Genomic DNA, 17081 nt, shown 5'->3' on the forward strand with positions numbered 1-17081 from the left:
TTAAATATTTAGTAATGTAACTAATACTTATTAAACTTATTTTAGCATGATTTAGTACTTTTAAATTATGATCATTTTTATTATGACTTTGCAATATTTATTTTATATAATGATTTCATTATTATTTTTTATTGAATATTTTTGTGTCATCAATACTAATCTCATATTTTGTGTTATTTTTTTAAGAAACACCTTAGATAATTGTATTTTGGTTAGACTAAAGAAATATTTGGAGCACAAGTTAATTATATGTTTGTATGCAAACTTTACCGAAAAAATCCAAAAGTTTGAAAAAATCTGAGGTTTATTAGTTTGGTTTGATTTGTAAATTTAAAAATTCGACACAATGATTTGGTTTGGTATTTGAAAAACCCAAACCAACCCAAGGTTGAAAAATCCAAAAAAATCCGAATTTTATTAGTTTGATTTGATTTATAAATTTAAATTTTTTACACAAATGATTTGATTTGATATTTGAAAAATCCAAACCAACTTGATCATATACACCCCTAGATGGAACCCATAAAAAAGGTAGCAAAAAAAATGTGTCTCAAAATAGTAAACATGTTCAGAGATTGTTTAGCCTTTTATGACCATGAAGTCCTAAGTACTTGAAATAACTATACTAATAAATTGGTTATATATTGACATGACAATTGACAAGAGGGTAATTCTTAGGACATCAAAATTTCTGGTTTCTTTAAGGGTTTATTCACTTTTTTGTTTTTGGTTAGATCTATGTCTCTTCTTCACTTTATTTCATTCTTTTTTTCTCATTTGAATTTTCAATGTTTGAAAGTGGAAGAGACAGCAAATGATCTGTTGAACACTTTTTTTTTGCCTTTTGTTGGTCTCTTCTGATTATGTTTTCTTTTTGGTATCTTCCTGCTTAGAAATAGGATCTTATTTGGATTTGACTATGTGGAGGGAACACATACAAGTGCTTATTTACTTTGTTTGATATATTTATATTGTATTTTTTCTTTTTAGTTTGTTTAAAAAGAATGTTATATTTGTTTATTTAAATTATAGTTTTCATTTTCATTAATGAGGTGGTTTATGTTTAGAAATAGGATCTTATTTGGTTTTGACTATGTGGAGGGAACTCATAGAAGTGTTTTACGTCGTATTTTTTCTTTTTAGTCTGTTTTAAAAAGAATGTTATATTTGTTTATTTGAATTATATTTTTCATTTTCATTAATGAGATGGTTTATGTTTAGATAAATATCATACTTGTTCTATACTATAAATTTCGGAAGTGTTTTTTTTTTTATATATATATATATATATATATTTTGTATTAAGTCAAATACTGTGTAATAAATTGGGAAGAAGGAAGTAGTAATGTGTCAATGTAAAGTGGAAATACTTTTCTTTAACTAAAAATTACGGTAATCTGATAGACTCTCAACTAAAGGAAAAAAGAGTTCAAAGCAATGTAGAAAAAGGAATATTAGAAGTGAATAAGCCATGACAGAATACAATGATGAATCACTTTGAACAACAAAATAATACAATAATCGAAGGACAAGAAATTACAAGAATAATATTATGACTACGTATGGAATGATAAGTGCTAAAACACTCTACTAGCTAGTAACCTTCTACCTTGTTCCATGTCTTCCAAAGTCTTCTACTCCCTCCGTCCCTTTTTAGTTGTCCACTTTAGAAATGGCACACAGATTANATAGAAGTGTTTTACGTCGTATTTTTTCTTTTTAGTCTGTTTTAAAAAGAATGTTATATTTGTTTATTTGAATTATATTTTTCATTTTCATTAATGAGATGGTTTATGTTTAGATAAATATCATACTTGTTCTATACTATAAATTTCGGAAGTGTTTTTTTTTTATATATATATATTGTATTAAGTCAAATACTGTGTAATAAATTGGGAAGAAGGAAGTAGTAATGTGTCAATGTAAAGTGGAAATACTTTTCTTTAACTAAAAATTACGGTAATCTGATAGACTCTCAACTAAAGAAAAAAAGAGTTCAAAGCAATGTAGAAAAAGGAATATTGGAATTGAATAAGCCATGACAGAATACAATAGAAACATGACGAATCACTTTGAACAGCAAAATAATACAATAATCGAAGGACAAGAAATTACAAGAATAATGTTATGACTACGTATGGAATGATAAGTAAAACACTCTACTAGCTAGTAACCTTCTACCTTGATCCATGTCTTCCAGAGTCTTCTATCTATGATCATGTATTCAAAAAGTTGAAACTATGTCATATTATGTCTAATCACCTCGATCTCCCCAATACTTCTTCGGCCTATCTTCACGGCCCTACCCTCCTAAAACCATTCATAGCCAACTTCTCACATCTTCATACATCTCCTCTTCATATGTCCAAACCATCTCAGTCTATCCTATCGTCCATCAAAGCCACTCCCCACCTTGATGTAACTAGACGATCGGTGTACAAAATAAATGTTTGCCTTTCTGTTGGACAAAGGAAATCCTTGCCATAGACAAATAGGCTTCTTTCTTTTAGTTTTTAATATCACCAATGAGAACCACAACATATATCTTTTTTTGGTTTTTCCTCTAGTGTACTATACTTATTTTGAAGTTTTGAATAATCTGAATTTGCATCGCGTAAGAGTCATTATATAAAAGTATATTTTATTCTCATTATTTAAACTTGAGACCTTTGATTAAAAACAAAAAGATGGTATCAGACCCACCACAATTCTTGAGAATAGAATCACACTATTTTAATAAAATTTTCACCAATGAAAAAACAAAAGAAGTAGGGTTAGATGTTACATGTATGACATAAATAGTAAAAGGAAATAACAAGAAAAAGTCTTCTCTTGTGTTAAGCCATACTAGTAGAGAGGAGGCAAAGTATGAAATGCCCCCCATGACAAGTTAACATCAACAAATTGATAAAAACTTTGAATTTTGTTTGTTTGGGGTGGGGGTGGGGGGGTGGGGTGGGGTGTGTCATGTGTGGACCCACAAATCCTGTTTCAAGTAATATGCCAAAACTGAATATTTTTGCAGTGTTACACTCTGTCTGAGATTTTATGGTCTCGAATTTTACTCTACGTATGTTTGTTTAGTACTATATGAATGTGTATATATTCTAATATTCATAGTATATAAATTTTTATACTATCAGATTAAGTCGATTCATAACAAGTAATTCTCTATAACAAACCATCTACGCGCAAAGAATGCAATTATGGCTAGCAGGTTAAGTTGACTTACAAGTTACAATTCACAATAAGTCAGATATGATAAGCTCATAACCTAAAATATACAGTTATACCTAACAAGTTTAACACTTACCAGATTAACTTTATCTTTTGTTATTGTAAGAAAATTTCTACATATCAGATCATTTAAAAGATAAGTACAAATAATATACTATCACAAGTGTGATTACTAACCGGAAAAATTAGGTCGACAACAAGTTGAAATAGATAGGGCAAAAAAAAGGGCATTTTACAGAAATCACATATATTTGAGGGCTATTTACATCGATCATATTCCAAAAGTTTCCCCAATTACAAAAATCGCTTTTGGATATATTCATTGGTTGTCCGATACATTGCAAATGAGGCATTACTTAATGAAAGGGATGTATCCGAGAGAGGATATCTGTAATTTTTTAAAATGCTAGGGAATTTTAGAGATTATAATATCTCAAGTTGTGTATTTATGTAATTTTTCAAATATCTTTACACCATCCGTATATTTACGTTAAACATATATCGGTTAAATTACACGTATAATACGTATAACAAATTTCAGTGTGTGTATATATATGATATTAGCTTAAATCAAAAAAATAAAAATAAAACAGACAATGAGAGTCTGATCCGCTGAACACTGCATAATAAAACAACACTCCAAAATATATAATTAATAAATAATTTTTTCTTTGAGGCTAATAATATTAATAAGAATAGGAATATTTGATTTTGCTTTCAATTTGCAGTGGTAAAAGTACTGTTCAGTATCAATCTGATTAGCATATTTTCAGTAGTCCCCTCTCTGTATGTATGTTCATTCTTGATCTCTCCTTTTCATATATTAATTGTAATAATAATCATTTTCACAATATATTAAATCATTATTGTGTTGTTTTTATTGTTATAAAAAGAGAAAATGTATAAGTACCCCTAGCTTATGCCCAAAATCCCTAAGACACACCTAACTTTTACTAAGGTCCTATTACCCCCTGAACTTATTTTATATATAATTTTCTATACCCCTTTTCGGCCTGCGTGGCACTATCTTGTGGGTCTAGCGCGTGTTGACAATTTTTTCAAGGATAGTGCCACGTAGGCCGAAAAGGGATAGAAAATTATATATAAAATAAGTTTGAAGGGTAATAGGACCTTAGTAAAGATTAGGCGTGTTTTAGGGATTTTGGGCATAGACTGGGTACTTATGCATTTTTCCTTATAAAAATAATAAATGTTTCAAAGGTACATTCTCTCTAGTCTATAGATTGGTCTTGTGAATATTTTGGAGTGTTATAGATAAATATTTTCTTGCATTAAATACTGGAATTATGGAGACTTCAGGAATTAAATGTGTATAATTAATTAAAGAGGATTGAAGGAACGACAAAGTTGTGATCACAAATTTGAATTGTGAAAATAGTTTCTTGCATAAATAATAAAATCGCATACAGTAAATTCTTATGATTTAATTCTTTTTTCGGACTCAGTACTGTAATGTAACATGAGAAACATGAGACTTGCTAGGGTTACATCATTGGATAGTTAATTTGAGTGTCATTAATTTAGAAATCAAGATATTTTATTTCTTAATTATGAAAATTAATGAATGTTTTGAAGGATCCATAAAAGGTGTTATTACATAATTTGACAATATATAATCTTTTGAGTGCATATAAATGTGTAATTAATTAGAAAGGGGTAAAAATATTACTTATCCCCTATGGCCTATACTATCCTTTTAAAATGACTTTCTGGCCTTGTAAAAATAAAATGTTGTTATATATAAAGAGGTTTCGACTAATATTATTATCGATATAATGACTTATACTATGTCAAGCCAGTTTTTACATTAGAGTATTCTTGAAAATATACACAATAACAACATACTTATATAATCATATTAGATGAAGTCTGAAGAAATTAGAATGTACATAAATTTTTTCTTTATTTTAAAATAAATTGTTTTTTTTTTTTTATAAATCGCCAAAACGAAAAATAATCGTTGATAGTAATTTTTTTTTCTCTCACAAAATTCAAAAAATGACCAACAGAGAAAGAGAGATGTGATGAAGTGAGGTTATCAATCTGAAAATGTGTCTCATTCCATAATTTACCTTTTAACCGCCAACGGTAAAAAGTCAGTACACTCTTAAGCCTAGTCTATTTCTATGTTCCATAATATCCTTACAATTTCATCATCACTCCTCTCTTTTTCTCTTTTTCCGAGCGTCGGTTTGGTTCGATTTTATGTATTATCAATTCGATTTATTGGTTTTTAATTTATCGATTTTTTGTCATTAATGGTTCGGTTTTTAGTTTATCCAATAAGAAAATGTTCATAAAATAAATATTGATTTCGTACTTCTCTAACAATTTGACACGATACAGTGAGACAAGTACATCACCTGTAAATGCTTTGATATAGTGAAACAAGAAATACAATGAAAAATTGCATCAATAAGAATAGATGTAGTATGAAAGCTACAATAACATGTTACAACCAAAACACAATATGGAATTTCTGATGTGAAGTAGAAGTACTATGATTGTGTGAAGTGTGTAGACCATAGTGTAGAGTATTGATATAGTGTCTAGTTATGTTAAATTATTAATATTTATGAAGGATATAGTAGTAACTTACTACTGTCTTAAATGAGTTATCGGTTTACCCAATAACCCAATACTAAAAACCAATACCAAAATGATAACCCAATATTTTTTTTTATAAAACCATTAAAAACCCGTTAACCCAATAGCAATCACCCAATAACATTTCTTTCGGTTCAGTTTATTGGTCGGTTCGGTTATCGCACACCCCTACGTTTTTCCGCTTCTCTATTTCAATTTGTTGGTCTTACTTTACATTTTAAATAAAATCGCAACTTTTTTGATATATTTTATGTATTTTTAGTTTGATATCATAAGATTAAAGAATCTTCTATACTTTCTTCAACTCTAGCTATATCAAGTCAAAATGAGACAAATAAATTGAAACATAAACAAAACTTATTTTTATTATATATATATGTCATCACCCCAAATCTTTCTTCCGTATCCATTTTCTGATTTTCATTCATAGCAACAATAAATAAATAATAATATCTTTATAATTATATCTCTCCTCTTTAAATTCCCAAAAAAATTGCTACATTTTTATGGAAAGATTTTTTCTTCCCTCTCTCTCAAAGTGAAAAAAAATTTAAAATGTTATCTTCATTACAAGGATGTAATGGTTTTTTGCAGCTTGTTGATCATCAGAAGAATGAAAAATCAAATACAACAAAGAAAAGTAAATCAAAAGATGCAGCTGTAACACATGCTGTGGCTGAACGTAAACGTAGAGAAAGAATCAATTCTCATCTTCATACTCTCAAGAAACTCTTTCCTTATCTCCCTAAAGTATGTTTTCTATCATCTTCTCATCATCATGCATCACTCGTACGTTGCTAGTCAGAAATTTCGTGAAGGGTATTCATGGATTTTCATATTTGGTACTTATAGTAATATGTTATATATATAATATTATTATTTTTCGACGAAGAGTGTTCAACTGATAGATATTGTAATGTATTCAAATTAGTTAGTAAGTAAATGAATTTTATGTTACTTTGCTTATGGAATAAAATTAGAATTTTGTTGTATAAAAATATGTTGTTCCAGTTTCATGCAGAACAAAAGGGACTATACACAGTGGCGGATCTAGTATTTTAAGGTTGTGGGTGCTCAAGTCAAAAATATATAAAAAAAAAAAAAATGTTAAAAGTGAGATTCGAACTCGGATTCAACAACACAAAAAGAACCTTAAGCACCCACCCAAGAGCCAATGGACTAGTGAGATCATCATTTGGTCATTGGGTGCTCTGTGTTAATTTTATACAAATACCTCTTAATTATACACATATATATATTCCGAAATGAGGTTAATGGGTGCTCGAGCATCCGGAGAACACCATGTGGGTCTGCCCATGACTATACACAAACAACATTGAAACAAAAGTACAAATGCATGCATAACATGAGGGACCATTTATGTCATCCAATGTACTTTCTCAGTCCTAATTTAAGTGTCTTATTTCTTTTTTTAAGTCTATTTCAAAAAAGAGAGTCTCGTTTTGTATTTAATAAGTTTTCAAGTTCGAACATCTTACATGACAAATTTAAGACTACTAAAATTAAAAGATTACACATATCTTTAATTTAAGATCACAAGATTTAAAAGTTTCTATTTGTTTCTTAAACTACATACTATGCTTACTTGAGTCGAGAGTGTATCAAAAATAATATTAGCTCTATCTTTATAAGGTAGGGATAAGACCACGTACACACCTGACAACGCTATCCTTCCAAAATTCGGTTGTGGAATTACACTAGGCATATGTTGTTATTTTGTGGTTGCATATGTTGATGTATATTACTACTGTATATAATTATTCCAATGCTCATATTTTTGTATATATGTGTATATCATGAATAATGCAGAAGGACAAGCCAAGAGTGTTAACAGAAGCAGTCACTCAACTAAAGGAACTAAGGAAGAATGTTGCACAACAACTAGAGTTGTCATCTTTATTCATACCTAGTGAAAATGATGTAGTTATTATAAATTATTGGGACAATATTAATGAAGAACGAACCGTCAAAGCTACGATTTGTTGTGAGGACAGAACGAGTCTGAATCGGGACTTATCGTCCGCGATTCGATCGGTTCAAGGACGGGTGATCAAAGCGGAGATGGCCACGGTCGGGGGGCGGACCAAGGCGGAGTTGGTGGTGGTGTTGGGCAAGGCAAATGGTGGAGAAAAAGATGTTGGACAACTTAAACGGGCTTTAAAGGCCGTTGTGGAAAAAAGGGCTTTGGGCTTTGGAAGTAATGTGATGTTGGGCCGAAGATTTGGGTGAAGATAAATGGTCTTTAACAAGGATCTTAACGACGATGGCTATTATATAGTAGGTGTATATTATGTATATACACTTTTAAGTCTTGGTTAGTGTTTGTGGAAATATGTGATTTGAAATGTTAACAAGGTTTGTTAGAGTTTGTTTATTTATTTATCATATGTTATGCTTGTACTCACATCATTTAAGGTAATATATTATCTTGGTAACTATGCAAAACAACAAAAAGTTTGTTTTAGTTCTTCCCCTTGATGACAAATTGACAATATATAAAAAGGAAATGACTTTTAAGAAGGAAATTACTATATTTTTTAATACAAAATTGTATTATATTTTGTACATTTTCTTCTATAAGATGATATATGTAATTATTTTTTATATATTATGGTTCCTTGTATTAAAATACAAATAATTAGAATATTGAACAACAAGTCATGAGACTCCATGTTAACCGTTAAAAGAAGAAGAGAAAATTCATTTTGTTCTTTTGATATTTGACCATGATTCAGAGAATATAATTATTAGAGAATTAAATACATGAGATAATAAGCAAGAAAAATCTCAATATTACCGATCAACTATATAAATTAGTCTCAAATTTTGCGCTTAATTTCTTATCATTTGCCAAAGTAACAAATTACAGATTTTTTTATAACAATATTTTACTATATATAATAATCAAATATATAAAACTCTATTCATTTATACTTGTCACATTTTGTTTCTTGAGAATCAAATTGCATTCACACTAGTGACCAGGATTTTTTCATGTAAAAATAAAAGTATTGAAAAAAAAAGAAAAGAGAAAATCAGAGGAAGAAAAAAATCATAGGTAAAACGTGAGAGTAAATCAAGACAAGTATCAGGAGAAGCCAAAAACTCCATCTCAGCGAAATAGCAACCATGATTTCTCAGTTCTTTGTGCTTTCTCAGAGAGGCGACAGCATCGTCTTCCGCGACTGTGAGTTTTCGTTTTTACTATGTATATTGTTTCAGATCTCATTCCGGTACAAACATTATCACCTTCTGATTTTCGCTCCATTGATTCTTCCAATTCGTAGCGCTACGGATTGAAATTTGCTTATTTTTACTTCCTGTGGTTTGAATCAAGTTTCAGTTCGTTGATCTGGATGATACAACTTTAGAACAATTGATTGTGATCGAATTTGTAGCCAACGAGCTTAAATTAGTTGATCGCTTTGATTTTTAGGGGAATATTAACTGTTCTTTTGGTTTTTAGAGTTATGTACTGTCAAATCCGATGTCATTACATTTTCTCTAGGGCTTAGTGTATTCTGAATTGACCAGATAATTGTGAATTTAGTTTCATGATGTGCTATATAGTGGAGAGTTTGGCAGTTTGTTAAAGTAGCAGGTCAATGGAAACTGAGCTTAATCGAGTTAAGTTATATTTGTCAAATTATAAGATATTTAGCAAATGAAGTTGCTGATTAATATATTCGCTTTACTTTGAGCTTAAGATGTCAGGTTTATTTATAGATGGATTCCTGGATAGTATCTTTGTTAGGAGCGAAGTTAGGTGGGAGTGAGGGTGGGGTTGGGAGTAGGAAAGGGAAGGGAGTTCAAATGTTCCAAAGTGCATGATGGGTGTTTGATTATGTTATTATTTTTGGGTCTTCATTGTTGTGAAGGTAACAATGCCTGTTGAGCAGGGTTTACTGTTTTATTGCTTGTGATGTGTTCATTGGAAAAACTACGAAGCAGTTAACCAGCAGTTACCTTCTTTTCTAAAGGAAAGTTAGGGCATGAGACAAGGAGGTGGTGTTCTGTAACTAAGATAACTGCACACATGAGTTCTTTCTCTATGTTCATTTTCGTTGAGATGAATGATTCATGTGGATCATCCATGCACCTTTATCTTTGGAATCACTGTCCTTAATTTCTCTTTTTTCTCCTCTGCAATAAAAATGAGGCTGAATCTGATGAGTTTCCTTTAACATTTATGTAAAAGCAGATCGGGGTGATGTACCGAAAGGAAGTGCAGAGATCTTCTTCCGGAAAGTAAAGTTTTGGAAAGAAGATGGCGGAGAGGAAGCACCTCCTGTATTTGTAGGTATTCTTTTCTTGTGTAATAGATGCAATTTCCATATTTTTTTGTTGAAAAAAATTGAACAACTTGGAAACTTACCACCACTTCCTTGTCAGTCATTTATATCTGAAAGAAATTTCCAAGTACCAGAGGGTCGTTGCATATTATTCATCTCACTCGATCTTCATTAATAGATGAATTCCCTCTTAAGATTTTTAAGGAGGAGCTTCATTGAACAGTCTACCTAAATAATGTTGTTGAAAGACATTTGACTCCAAGTGCACGCTGAACAGTTCAGAAGTAGTAAGACGAGTGACGGGAGGTTCTCAATAAACCATTCTAAATCCCATTCTCTAGCATGTCAGGCTTTCCCTGACTCAACCGAAGGACGAAATTCCATTATCCACATCATCCCATGTTAAAATCCAATTTTTTCTTATGTTCATTGATTAGTTGCAGTCTCAATCTAGTAGAGGTGGGTGAGCATAGTTGAACATAGCATCTTAGGAGAACTTATTTTTATTGCACCTGAAATTGCTAACTTGTCTAGAGGAAGAGAAATTGAATATACTCTTAAAGTTGAGAGAATCACTAAGTATATCACCAGATATGTTCATAATAATTATGTCATTGATGGAGGTCAAGGGAATAATGAGAATGTGTTGTGATTGTCGTCCAACAAGTGACTCTCATAAAAAGAAGAAGAAAAGAGGCTATTGTTGAATAATTGGTTTATATGGATCCTTGCTATCCTCTTTTGAAATGAATTTTAATGAGTTTTTACTTTTGACGAGGACAGTGAATATTGGAACAAGTGATTACTTCATCATAATAAAGAATCCTAATAATTAAATTAACTTTCTTATTTCATGTAGTTTAAAACTACTATGTTATTGATTAGAGCTATTTCCCGGTGATGGTTCTGGTGGTACCTCAATCTCTTTGTCTGTATTTGATTTCTCTCTCTTTCAACTCTACTTTAAATTGTTCTCTTTAAGGTGAACATGAAGAGAAAAACCTTGTTGCTAATGTCCACAACAATGCAACTTGAAGATTCATGTATGTAAACTGTCCTATGCACCTCAAGGCTCCAGACTATTAAGTGCTATACTTAATAGAAATTTTCTTCTATTCCCTGTAATCCCCTTGGGATACAATTGCTTGGCAGAACAGAAGGTGTTAATTGTCTTCATCAAGGAGTGTCCTTTTGGGCAAGCTGCTTGTAAATAGCTAATCTCTGATGCTCCGTTCTACTGCAGCCTTTGCAGTCCCACCCTGTCTAATCAACTTTTATCTGTCATGAGTATTTGTCCCTTTTCAATTTTTGCACCTGTATGTCTAAGGTCACCAATAGCTTGCAACACTCTTTACTTTTGTACACACAAGTACAGAGTTGATCAGTTCTAGGCTTCCCACATATGCCAGCTTGAAAAGTTTTCAACTGACAGATAATTTTTAAATGGGAGCTGTCAGTGATCATTGTTTTGTTTATTATGCATATCCCTTCTATATGAAGCATTTGGTTTTGCAAACTGCAACTATGGAAAGAGATACTAATAGTGTTCTTTTCTTTGTTTCCTTTTCATGCAGAATGTGGATGGTGTGAACTACTTTCATGTGAAGGTAGTTGGTCTGCTTTTTGTAGCAACATCTAGGACAAATTTGTCGCCTTCTCTAGTGTTGGAGCTTCTCCAGAGGATTGCACGTGTAATCAAAGATTACCTCGGTGTTCTAAATGAAGACTCATTGCGGAAAAATTTTGTGCTCGTGTATGAGCTTCTTGATGAAGTTGTTGTAAGCCACATGCCTTATGCATATTTTCATGATCATGTATAGTCTCTCGGATAGTCTTCAAGGAATCACACCCTCTGCCCATCTATCAGGGGCAATTTGAGTTTCAAAATTGATGCCGATGAATTCAAGTTTTTTATTTCTTGAAAAGTGAAGATTGAACAGTTAAGAACTACTTCATAAAAATCTAATTCCATACAATCGTAGGTTTCAAAATATTATCATAGCACCATAATAATTATTATAAAAGTTCATCCTCAAATTCACACTGTATTGTCATAGATTTTTCTTAACCGTGTAACTTTATCTACAACAATCGTATATTTCTACGTAAACTCTTTAAAGTATTGTCTTTTAAATAGTCATTTTATATATTGTCTTTAAAATAGTCATATTTATAGTTTGGCGGTAAATTCACTCTATATTTTATATATTCGACAATATACTCATGCAAATATGACTTGTCTCTGAAACAGTGCAAGTTATGGTTTCCTTCAACTGATTTTTTAATTTTATTTAGGGTACTCTGCAGGGTTTGATTTCTTTGGCTCCATTAGGCATCTCTCAACAACCTTAACCTTATTTTTCCGTTGATTTCCATGAATTATTATGCACTCACAGAAAATCCCGAGTTATCTAGATCATCTTTATAAAGTTGAGATTATATTCTTATGCTTTTCTTTGGTGTTCTCCTTTCTTGACAGGATTTTGGTTATGTGCAAACGACATCGACAGAAATCTTAAAGTCTTACATATTTAATGAGCCAATTATGATTGATGCTGGCCGCTTGCCACCCCTTGGTCCTGCAGCCATGTTCATGGTATTTTATATTAACTTGGAAGTGTTGCTTTTAAAGGACCAGAACGGATCTTAATGTTCTTCATTTTTCGTTTGATTTACAGTTGATACCTTCGTTTATGCCATTGACTTTGTTAAATGCAGCAAGGATCCAAAAGAATGCCAGGGACAGCAATTACTAAATCTGTTGTGGCAAATGAACCTGGGGGGAGAAAGAGGGAGGAGATTTTCGTGGATATAATTGAAAAAATAAGCATTACTTTCAGCTCAAGTGTGAGTTTTCTGCTTTGATTCTGAAATTTTGATCGTCTTACTTTCCTGTTGCAGCAATATGCTGGGATGAAAAAGTATGTCTTGACTCGCTACATGAAAAGTGAAACTAATAAACACACAGGAAATAAATGTTGAGTGGTTGAACCAAAACCTCTTTTTGCCTTTGATATTGTTTTCCTATGAGAAGATATTATTAGGGATGGTTAAATTTTTATTTTTGTGAATCAAACATCTCTCGACTCTCAGGCACTAAAATATATTCTCTTCCTGACACTGATTATTTAAATGGTTTAATCTCATTCGATTTTAGTAAGTTATTTTTTGTTAAGTACGCTTCCAATTAAATATATTTTTTATAGTTGTAAAATGTGTGGTTTCTTCTACCCTATCCTTCCTTTAGTACATATATCTTATCATTATGACAAATGCAGGGATATATATTGACTTCTGAAATTGATGGGACCATTCAAATGAAGAGCTATCTTACTGGTAATCCAGAAATCAAATTAGCTCTGAATGAGGATCTGGGAATTGGAAGGGCCGGTGGGAGATCAGGTTATGGTAATTAGTCACTAATGGACACCTGCATTTCTCCGCTTAATGATGATTCACTTGCAATCTGAGAGTTTTGTTGCCTCTGAATTGCATCGTTTTTGGTCCACTTCTCCATGTGGTGCATTTGGTACTACATAAAAAGTGATGGCATCACATTTGTTCCAACAGATTATGGAGGTTCGGCTGGGTCTGGAGCAGTAGTACTGGATGATTGCAATTTCCATGAATCTGTGCAACTTGATAGTTTTGATGTGGACAGGACCTTGACTCTGGTGAGTGCTGTTAGAGAAAGCGTGTCATTCATAGATTTATTATGTTTTTGTGATCTATCTCTTGAAAGATTGTTTCTCTGGGAGATCTGATGCAAATCATATTGCTTTATTAGGTTCCGCCGGATGGTGAATTTCCTGTCATGAATTACCGGATAACCCAGGAATTCAAGCCTCCCTTTCGTATTAATACTTTGATTGAAGAAGCTGGATCACTTAAGGTAGACACTGTTTACTTCCCATTTGAAAACTAAATTTGTTGTAGTTAATTGTGGTTTAAGTAGGTGTCTGCATGTTTATTGTGTCAAAGAACAGAGTAATAGTACACACTTTCTGCAACTTCTTTTTTCTTTTTATATTGTAGTTTTACAAGTATGTTGATAACTCGGACTTCTTTTCCTCTATTAGGCTGAAGTTATCTTGAAGATCCGTGCTGAATTTCCTTCGGACATTACTGCAAATACAATCTTGGTACAAATGCCGCTGCCTACATATACAAGCAGGTAGTCTTTACTTTTACTTCTGCTCCAGAGCGTCTTCATGGATTTTACCTTTACGTCTCCTGGCATTTTTTTTTTGTGGTATTCTCAATTTAAGGCTGGGCACCGGACCGGAACGGGACGGTTTGACCGGTACCGGGATGAACCGGACCGGAACTACCGGGATGGAGGCTCAGTTCCGTCCCGTCCCACTATATACCGGGATAGAACTGGGACGGACCGGAACGGAACGGGATGGGATAAACGGGACGGCACATATAGCTATTTCAAAAAATAATTATTTTTTTTGAGTTATTTTGAATTACGAAAATACGAATATTTTTTTTATTTTTCTAAGTTATATTAGTTTATAGTATTTAAGTTTTAAAATTTATAATAATTTTACTTAAGTTTATTTTAAAGATATATTTTTTTAATTTTTACGTATATAAGTTTGTAAGTTAAGTTTAATAAAGTTTTTTTTTTAAGTTTTTGAGCTTATGTAGTTATGCTACAAGTTTTAAAGATTTGAATCTTTTGAAGTTTATAAGTTATTAAGTTATACTTATAATTTGTAAGTTAAATAACTTAAGTTTGTAATTTAAAAAAATTAAATAAACAAAAAAGAAATGCTAATAAAAGTAAATAATGACAAAAATATTATTTTTTATTTTAATTAAAAATGATTTACCGGGACCGGACCGGACCGGAACGGAACCGGAATGAACCGGTACCAGTACCAAATCATGATACCGTTCCGTTCCGTGTACCGGTTCAATGTATCCCATCCCGTCCCGAATACTACCGGACCGGAACGGACCGGAATGGTACCGGAACGGTACCGGTACAACCCGTTCCGGTGCCCAGCCTTAATTCTCATCATCAACTAGGCACTCTGGTACTTTCTAACTAATTGTGCTTTTTGAGGGAGAAAGCTAGGTGAAAGTTTCTGTGTGAGTTATTGCCTGTTTGTGTGTGAGAAAGATGACATCTATTTATTTATTAAGAAGCAATTCGGTTCTGATGCGACACTGTACTTCTCTTTTTGCAATTCGAATAGTAGCATTAATTAACATATACAAACAACTCCCAATTCTTTGCAATCTTTATGGTTGATGAAGTATTTATGACTCTTAAATTTATCTTGCGAAGTTCATTGCTTTCTTATCTTTGGAGTATTTACTATGTTGAAGGTGCACCAAACTGGTAACTGATTTTGTCTACCCTCACTAAATTTGTAGAGTAAGCTTTGAGTTGGAACCTGGAACAGTTGGTCAAACAACTGATTTTAAGGAATCCAATAAGAGGCTTGAGTGGAGTTTGAAGAAGGTAATATATCCATCTCGTTTTCAAGTGATTTTTCTTACCTATTCTAGGTTGACTTGTTATCTAAGACTTCTTTAAAATAATTACTGATCTGCAATTTGAAACAGGTTGTCGGTGGATCAGACCATACATTACGTGCCAAGCTAACATTTTCGCAAGAGTCACACGGTAGGAAGAATATGTCAATCTCACTTGTTATCCCAGCAATGTATCCTGCAGTTCTGTTACCTTAGATACAACATGACTTGGTTATTGTAATTCTGATATGTTCCTAATACAGGAAATATCACCAAGGAAGCTGGACCAGTGAGCATGACCTTCACAATCCCAATGTATAATCCTTCAAGGCTTCAGGTAAACAGTTGTGAAGTCAGATTCCTTGTCATAAGAACAAGAAAAATGGCATCCCACCTAGTAGGGGTGTTAAAATTTGTTTTGTTCATTATATACCAATTCGATTTGGTTTTGGTTTTCCGAAGAATTTCTGTTTGATCCTTTTCTTCTCCTCCTGCGTTCAAAAAGATAACATTAAATGCAATGAATCATTGATAATTTTTCTGGACAAGTAATTTTTAGAATGAGATCCTTTTGGACAACAGCCTACTGAAAGACCACAGAGGTGGAGCTGCACGAAAATTTCCTCAAACTAGTTGTTTCATCAATTTTGCTACCTCATCTCTTCAGCAGATGTGTGGTTCCCATTTGAAGGGATTGAACTGGAGAGAGGTGTGAAGTAGCCACATCAAATAATTTTGTTCGAGGGAGGTGATGATTGAGGCCCTTTGTGATAATTAAGGCTTGTCTAAAGGGGAAGAGAATGGTTTGGGACAGTGAATGTGCCAATGAGGGAGAGGGAAGAGGGACATATATTTAATATCTAATGTAATGTGTTAAACCGTGTCAGTTCAACTCAAACCAATAATGAACCAAACTTTTAGAGGTTCCAAACATGAGGCGGACAACCCCACACATCTAGTAAAAATGAATAAATAAACAACTGGTGTATATTTTCTCTTCTCCATAAGTTATGGATTGGGGTTTGTGGATATTGTTCATATACCTCTAACCTGATTTCTGGTTGTTTCTTGCAGGTGAAATATCTACAAATCGCAAAGAAGTCAAAGACATATAATCCTTATCGGTGGGTGAGATATGTGACTCAGGCCAATTCGTATGTTGCTCGTATATGATGGCTATCGAGACCTTTTCCAGCATTATTCCCCTCGGTTTCTTTCTTTTCTCTTTTTTCACTTCTTCCCAAACATCTTTTGCCCACTCCCTGTTGAGGTGTCTTGAGTTCTAAATTGTCCTTTCTAACTCTGCTTTTGGGCTTTCAAATGTTTGTACTATATTGTCTAGATAATGATGGAGGGCTCTCTGGTGATTCTCAATTTTGAAAATTGTGCAACTAATGGAAAATTTTGCTA

The 17081-nt window shown here is 32.5% G+C and overlaps 2 protein-coding genes across 2 annotated transcripts; both read left to right on the top strand.

The window, feature by feature from the left end:
• Positions 1-6416: 6416 nt before the first annotated feature.
• On the top strand, positions 6417-8125 carry LOC125856378 (putative transcription factor bHLH107). Its single transcript, XM_049535910.1, has 2 exons — positions 6417-6615; positions 7696-8125. The coding sequence occupies exons 1-2, from the start codon at positions 6421-6423 to the stop codon at positions 8113-8115; spliced, it is 615 nt and encodes a 204-aa protein (XP_049391867.1). The 5' UTR covers positions 6417-6420; the 3' UTR covers positions 8116-8125.
• A 786-nt stretch (positions 8126-8911) lies between these two features.
• Positions 8912-17081, top strand: LOC125855545 (AP-4 complex subunit mu). The gene is made up of 13 exons (XM_049535275.1): positions 8912-9073; positions 10088-10182; positions 11753-11956; positions 12658-12774; positions 12897-13025; positions 13457-13586; positions 13749-13852; positions 13966-14070; positions 14258-14352; positions 15570-15657; positions 15762-15822; positions 15935-16008; positions 16746-17081. Exons 1-13 carry the CDS (start codon positions 9016-9018, stop codon positions 16842-16844), a joined length of 1359 nt encoding a protein of 452 aa, XP_049391232.1. The 5' UTR covers positions 8912-9015; the 3' UTR covers positions 16845-17081.

The sequence above is a fragment of the Solanum stenotomum genome, chromosome 2, assembly GCF_019186545.1.
Source record: "Solanum stenotomum isolate F172 chromosome 2, ASM1918654v1, whole genome shotgun sequence".
Classification (NCBI taxonomy): domain Eukaryota; kingdom Viridiplantae; phylum Streptophyta; class Magnoliopsida; order Solanales; family Solanaceae; genus Solanum; species Solanum stenotomum.

Bases quoted from the DNA above. Each gene is read 5' to 3' on its own strand.
- LOC125856378 (XM_049535910.1), top strand. From the start codon at position 6,421: ATGTTATCTTCATTACAAGGATGTAATGGTTTTTTGCAGCTTGTTGAT. The intron at 6,616-7,695 runs GTATGTTTTCTA...TGAATAATGCAG, and splicing joins TCTTTCCTTATCTCCCTAAA to AAGGACAAGCCAAGAGTGTT.
- LOC125855545 (XM_049535275.1), top strand. From the start codon at position 9,016: ATGATTTCTCAGTTCTTTGTGCTTTCTCAGAGAGGCGACAGCATCGTC. The intron at 11,957-12,657 runs GTAAGCCACATG...CTTTCTTGACAG, and splicing joins AGCTTCTTGATGAAGTTGTT to GATTTTGGTTATGTGCAAAC. The intron at 15,658-15,761 runs GTAATATATCCA...AATTTGAAACAG, and splicing joins TTGAGTGGAGTTTGAAGAAG to GTTGTCGGTGGATCAGACCA.